Source organism: Oncorhynchus kisutch, unplaced genomic scaffold (assembly GCF_002021735.2).
Source record: "Oncorhynchus kisutch isolate 150728-3 unplaced genomic scaffold, Okis_V2 scaffold1496, whole genome shotgun sequence".
NCBI lineage: Eukaryota > Metazoa > Chordata > Actinopteri > Salmoniformes > Salmonidae > Oncorhynchus > Oncorhynchus kisutch.
The window spans coordinates 2961-9768 of NW_022263441.1; the positions used below are offsets into that span (position 1 = coordinate 2961).

Genomic DNA, 6808 nt, shown 5'->3' on the forward strand with positions numbered 1-6808 from the left:
AAACTTCTACAGATCCACAATCGAGAGCATCCTGGCGGGCTGTATCACCGCCTGGTATGGCAACTGCACCGCCCTCAACCGTAAGGCTCTCCAGAGGGTAGTGAGATCTGCACAACGCATCACCGGGGGCAAACTACCTGCCCTCCAGGACACCTACACCACCCGATGTTACAGGAAGGCCATAAAGATCATCAAGGACATCAACCACCCGAGCCACTGCCTGTTCACCCCGCTATCATCCAGAAGGCGAGGTCAGTACAGGTGCATCAAAGCTGGGACCGAGAGACTGAAAAACAGCTTCTATCTCAAGGCCATCAGACTGTTAAACAGCCACCACTAACATTGAGTGGCTGCTGCCAACACAATGACACTGACTCAACTCCAGCCACTTTAATAATGGGAATTGATGGGAAATGATGTAAATATATCACTAGCCACTTTAAACAATGCTACCTTATATAATGTTACTTACCCTACATTATTCATCTCATATGCATACGTATATACTGTACTCTATATCATCGACTGTATCCTTATGTAATACATGTATTACTAGCCACTTTAACTATGCCACTTTGTTTACATACTCATCTCATATATATATACTGTACTCGATACCATCTACTGTATCTTGCCTATGCTGCTCTGTACCATCACTCATTCATATATCCTTATGTACATATTCTTTATCCCCTTACACTGTGTATAAGACAGTAGTTTTGGAGTTGTTAGTTAGATTACTTGTTGGTTATTACTGCATTGTCGGAACTAGAAGCACAAGCATTTCGCTACACTCGCATTAACATCTGCTAACCATGTTTATGTGACAAATAAAATTTGATTTGATTTGATTTGAGAAGCTCCACCTAGATGGCTACTTTGTTGGAAGCCCTCAGTGGCAATGTTCATGCCAACATGGATTTCATCCATCTAGAGTCCTCTATCTAACTCCATGAGACTGACTCAATAGCCAGGTTTTGACCACCAAACGCAGGCCCCTAATTGCAATGAGGTGCACCTGGAGACAAATAGATACACCTGGGTAAATTAAGACATGTCACATAACATAAATACCAGGTGTATTGGATCTTGTTATCATCAGTTGCATTTTCTCTGTTAGTACCACTCCTGTACCTGGCATCATGTGCATTTTGAGACTGACGGTGGTCACATGTGAGTATACAAAATCTGTATCTGATGCAGATTAGAATTTAAATATATATGACAATGTTTGTATTTGTGAGTGAAAAGAAGTACATGTAATATGATTTGAGGGACATTCAGTTCCTTTTGGGCAAAAAGGTATTCAAAGCATGGAATATGAGACCAAATGCTGAACTTGCGTATAGAGACCAATGCTGAGTTGTAGCTTCATGGTCCAAGTGCATATGATGTTGAATGTTGCTGAACTAGCTGTGTGATGTTGTTTCAGTGCTGGCTACAGCTTGCTGCACACTAACAGATGGAGGTACTGTATGTAATAATGATGATACTACTTAACCAAGCTAATGTGAGTGGTGTGTAATTCCTGTTTATTTGTCCTGGCAGCAATCAGCATCACGTGTGAAGGCTCTGATGCTTTACTGCAATGTGGTAAGCTAGTCCACACTGCTGAACAGTATACTCACCGACCACCTATGATCGTTTATACTGTAGATTAGCGTCACTAGCCCACACCATAGAGACCCATACTTGGCTCTCCTTCGTGCCTCACTGTTCTCCATCTCCCTCAGATGGAGGTAAGATCCATATCAAGCGTGCGAACTACGGTCGTCGTCAACACGATGTTTGTTCTATTGGGCGCCCTGATAACCAACTCACCGACACCAACTGCCTCAGCCAATCCTCCACCAGCAAGATGGCAGAAAGGTACTAGAACCTGTAACTCCTTGGCTGTAGTGTAAACAACCACCAGCAAGATGGCAGAAATGTGCTGGAACCTGTTGTGTTTACCTGTATGAACTCATGACCTCAACATGTCTTTGAAACACACAGATGCGGTGGGAAGAGCGAGTGTATTGTCCCTGCATCCAATTTCGTTTTTGGAGACCCCTGTGTCGGGACTTATAAGTACCTGGACACCAAATACTCCTGTGTCCAACAGCAAGAAACAAGTCAGTCTCTGAATGTGTGCTAATAATATTTAGTATTTAATATTTAGTGTTGGTATGACTGTGTCATGTTGGGACATTGTTTAATTCTCCTACCCACTTTTAATCTTGTAAAAAAGTAAGCTCAGCTGATTGCTAGAAAAGGAATATAATGGGTTGGTTCCCCTATGGTACCAGCTTGTTAACTTTTGTTTCTCCAAGTGTAAACCACCCTCAACTGCTAACTAACCCTAGCAAGCTGTGGATATGCAACTTGTTTAGTTTGAGTAGCCTATAGGGAGGTCAGAGACCTGGCAGTGTGGTGCCAAGATGCCGAAGGAACTGGTAGTGGACTACAGGAAATGGAGGGCTGAGCCCTTCCCTGCCAGGAGGCTAAAAGGATTGGTGTCAGCCCTCCGATTCTGAATTCTACACCATTGAGAGCTTTTTGACTGGCTGCATCACCACTAGGTATGGCATCTGACCACAAGGTGCTACAGAGGGTATCGCGTACGGCCCAGTACATCAGAGGCCGCGCTCCCTGCATCAGGATTTCGACACCACCTGTGTCGGCAGGCTCTACATTGTCAAAGACTCGCACCCCCCAAGTTATACTGGTCTCTGCTACTCCATAACAAATGGTACGGCTGCACCAAGTCTGGAACCAACAGGACCCTGAAAGGCTTCTACTTCCCCCAAGCCTTAACTGCTGAATGACTATCTGCATTGACCCTTTTTGCAGTAACTTTTTTGACTTGTCTCATATGCTGCTGCTGTTCCTTGTTAAATTGACGTGAACGGTAACTAGCTAGCGCAACTCCTACAGTTTTGCAGGGTTTATAGCCAATCTGACAGATGGCACAAACTGCACAGATTGGGTGTAGCGGGTCGACTTTATTTTTTCAACAGTTTAGGTCTAGCCAGCCAGTTTGCTTAAAATGTTAGCATTTCGAGAACTGCTCATAAGGAAGTGAAACTAAAAGGTAACGGTGGAAGATGACGCGCCTAACTTTTTGTACTTTGGTTCATGCTAACGAGTTTATAATTTAGAAAATGCACCTGAAATCAACATTCCCTGTTAGTGCGCATCACTAACACTTCACCAGGCTAATGTATGTCTTAATTTGTCTGGCCAGTGGTGTAACTCCTGTGTTGTCTTTGCAGTAAGCAGCATCATATGTGAAGGCTCTGATTCTCAACTACTATGTGGTAAGCTGGTCAACACTACCGTACAGTTTAATCATGTGGTGCCGTGTATATTAGTCACTAGCCCACACAACACCAAGGTTTGTCCTTTCTCTTCCTCAGATCGAGGTGAGATCCGTATTCAGCGTGCCAACTATGGTCGTCGTCAACACGATGTGTGTTCCATTGGGCGCCCACATCAACAACTCAAAAACACCAACTGCCTCAGCCAATCCACCACCAGCAAAATGGCAGAAAGGTACTGAAACCTTCAGTGTGCATTTAGCTGTAGGAAGTCATTGGCTGTGGTGTTAACCTCTACCTGTTGACACACAGGTGTGATGGAAAGCGCCAGTGTATCGTCAAGGTATCCAACTCTGTGTTCGGTGACCCCTGTGTCGGAACCTATAAGTACTTGGATGTGGCTTACACCTGTGACTGAATGTGAGTTTTGTATAGGTGCACATGACTGGGAACTAGAATTCGTGTTGTATTTTACCTTTATTTAGCATGGCAGTTAAGAACAAATTCTTAATTTCAATGATGGCCTAGGAACAGTGGGTTGACTGCCTGTTCAGGGGCAGAACGAAATATTTGTACATTGTCAGCTCATGATTTGTACTTGCAACCTTTCGGTTACTAGTCCAACTCTCTAACCACTAGGCTACCCTGCTGACGATTTTGTCTTGCAGGATATCTTCCTGGGGAACCTGAAGATGTACAAGGCTTCTGGGATATCTTCATCAGGTCGTGCTGTTTTCCTCCAACCCGTGTACATTGTGCTGAAGCATTTCTTAAACAATTTCTGAACTGTGGCTGAATTAAACGAAGCGGCAGGAAGACGATACTAGTTGCCTCTTGTACATTAATAAATGTCACACCAATATTACTGAACATGTGTCCTTTATTCTCTCTTACTGGTCCTAATTCGCATGCATCAACAGCTGGTCACAAAGCAGGCCTGGATAGGTAAACATTTTAATACAATGTGTAGACTCTACAAACCTTGCTCGTTAAGTGGTTGGCTCATGAACCAAATGTTCCCTTTCTGTGTAGATTCAGTTTGACTATTTCATCTGGTAATAAACATACTTACAGGGAAGCTGCCCAACCACATCACATTAGTCATCTAACAGCCTCTTAGCCAGAGACACAAAGGGTCAACGGCACGTCGACAGATCTCCCACTGTCAAATGGGGACCTGACCGATACAGCCCTCCAAGAGCTGCCCCTCAAGCATCAGATTCCACCCTGAGAAATACATTGAATTCCATGCACCACCAATGAACGAGAAACATACAGGCCAATATAACAGCAAGGCCAACGATGTATGGAACCATGTCCATCTATGAGCATTTGTACAAACACCTGCATGGCATCAGCCTCAACTGTATCAACAAAGCCCCTCAGTGTCATTCAAATGTATTTGTATTTGGAATTCATTTGACATCTGTCTATCCTTTGCCCAGCAACTCCACTCCCCCTTATCTCCAATTCCACATCCCAAACCTCAGCTTCCCTTAGCCCATCCCACCTGTCTCTGCTGGCCAGACACTACGCAGCATATTTCAACTAGGCTGTGATTAACATACAATTTCTATTGAATAGACTACAGATTGAGTTGAGAAACTATAATTATTAATTGACTTGATCTCCAAAAGGATATTTGGTGTCAATTTTAGATCAATGTTTTGCATTTTCAACCATTCCTGAGAAGCCACTTGAGGGAAATTCTAAAATAAATGGTCAATTGATTCTGTATTCTCAACAAAATCTGCATTAGCTGAAAAGCACAAGTCTTGAATTAACTCATAAACCCTGTCCCATGGAATCGGTAAATCAAATATCGCTTCCCAACTATTTTGCAATCTAAATGACACAACATCCTGGTCCTCAAATGAAACTGGTATACTTTCCTATTTATGCTATTTGTATTCCTCTGCAAGTTCTGATAATTTATATTGGGCAGACAGACACCTTCCCTACCTCCTGCTGCCACCTGCCTCCATTTTTGGGGTAATGCTGTAATCAATTGGTTATAATCTTGGACTGAGTAGACCTTTCCAAATAATTCTGATAACTCCATGAAAGACAAGTCAACCATTCCAATTTACAATATCATTTAAATACAAAATACCCTTTTTCAAACTTGTTTCCCATAAATACAGGTCTTTCATAACCCAGCACATTTATATTCAGCCATAATATTTGTTCTATCTTTTCAGGGGGATGAAATTAAAATTGGAGCCAGCCCTGCAATGCTTGTTTGAAAAAGAGAGACTTTGAAAAAGGTATCATTTGCAGTCAATCAAAAATGAGACATCGAAATCCATACACAGGCAAAAGGCTGTAAAGATCCCATAAAGATCCCATGGCCCTGATCGCAAGAGTAGGGGTGTTAACCACAGTGTCCTGGCTAAATTCACAATCTGTCCTTCATACCATCATGGCCACCTAATCATCCCCGGTTTATAATTGGCTCATTCATCCCCCCTCTTCTACCCTGTAACTATTCCCCAGGTTGTTGCTGTAAATGAGTATGTGTTCTCAGACAACTTACCAGTTTAAATAAAAATATACAAATGTATAAATATAGATAGGCACACTGTATCTTGTCTGGTTTAGCGTCCCAGATAAAGCTAAATATGTTTTGCTCATACGATTTGAAAAACAAATCATCAGGAGTAGGCAGAGCCATAAGTAAGTGAGTAAACTGAGATATGACTAAGGAGTTAATCAGGGCAGATTTTCCATAAATAGACAGATATTTACCTCTACATTGTTGCAGGATATTGTCGGTTTTCTATTGAAATTCATTGTGTAGGGCTGATTTAATATTGTTTTTTTTATGCTACTTCACCGTCAGCCCATTTTAAATATGAACTGCATAGTTTTGTACCAGTTGTATTTTTTTAACGATCAAATACGTAATATTGTACACTTATCATAATTAGGCTTTAGTCCAGAGAGTCCAGAAAAGTTATCTAGATCTTCAATGAGACATTGCAGGGATCTAGCTAGCAGATTAAATATAAAACTTGAATCATCGGCATACATGGACACCACCTTTTTTTTTAAGCCTTGGATTTATAATCCTCTAATGTTGCTATTTGATATGATTTAATAGCTAGCAAATCTTCTTGACAATTCAAAACACTCTGAGAAGTAGCCGCTATTTACTATTTTACACCTGGGGTTGCTATACAGTACTTTTACCCATTTCTAAGAGAATCACCGAAATTGTAAACATCCAGGCATTTTCTGAATATATTTGTAGTCCGAAATTACCTGTAGATCCTGCCACATAGGTCGCTTGTCTGGGTCATTGAATTGCGACTCCATTTTGTCCCTATACTGACATTCTGCTTGTTTGATTGCCTTGCGGAGGGAATAACTATACTGTTTATATTCAGCCTGATTCCCGACCTCTTTCCATGGTTGAATGCGGTGGTTTGCACTTTCAGTTTTGCCCGAATGCTGCCTTCTATCCACAGTTTCTGGTTGGGGTAGGTTTTAATAGTCACAGTGGGTAC

General features: G+C 42.0%; 1 protein-coding gene across 2 annotated transcripts; it reads left to right on the forward strand.

Moving 5' to 3' along the window:
* The first annotated feature begins 1045 nt into the window (after positions 1 to 1045).
* Positions 1046 to 4169, forward strand: LOC116366475 (L-rhamnose-binding lectin CSL3-like). 2 transcript variants are annotated; one of them, XM_031818581.1, is made up of 9 exons: positions 1046 to 1173; positions 1433 to 1468; positions 1549 to 1593; positions 1734 to 1869; positions 1996 to 2114; positions 3255 to 3299; positions 3399 to 3534; positions 3612 to 3719; positions 3939 to 4169. In XM_031818581.1, exons 1-8 carry the CDS (start codon positions 1143 to 1145, stop codon positions 3715 to 3717), a joined length of 654 nt encoding a protein of 217 aa, XP_031674441.1. In that variant the 5' UTR covers positions 1046 to 1142; the 3' UTR covers positions 3718 to 3719; positions 3939 to 4169. The 2 variants fall into 2 exon arrangements, with proteins under 2 accessions (XP_031674441.1, XP_031674440.1); XM_031818580.1 differs by having other exon boundaries at positions 1047 to 1173; positions 3968 to 4169.
* Positions 4170 to 6808: the final 2639 nt, after the last annotated feature.

What these genes read in the sequence shown, in the direction of transcription:
- LOC116366475 (XM_031818581.1), top strand. Translation starts at nt 1,143, where the DNA reads ATGTGCATTTTGAGACTGACGGTGGTCACAT. An exon ending in CTGCACACTAACAGATGGAG is followed by an intron (nt 1,469 to 1,548) that starts GTACTGTATGTA and finishes TTGTCCTGGCAG; the next exon opens with CAATCAGCATCACGTGTGAA. An exon ending in TGTCCAACAGCAAGAAACAA is followed by an intron (nt 2,115 to 3,254) that starts GTCAGTCTCTGA and finishes TTGTCTTTGCAG; the next exon opens with TAAGCAGCATCATATGTGAA.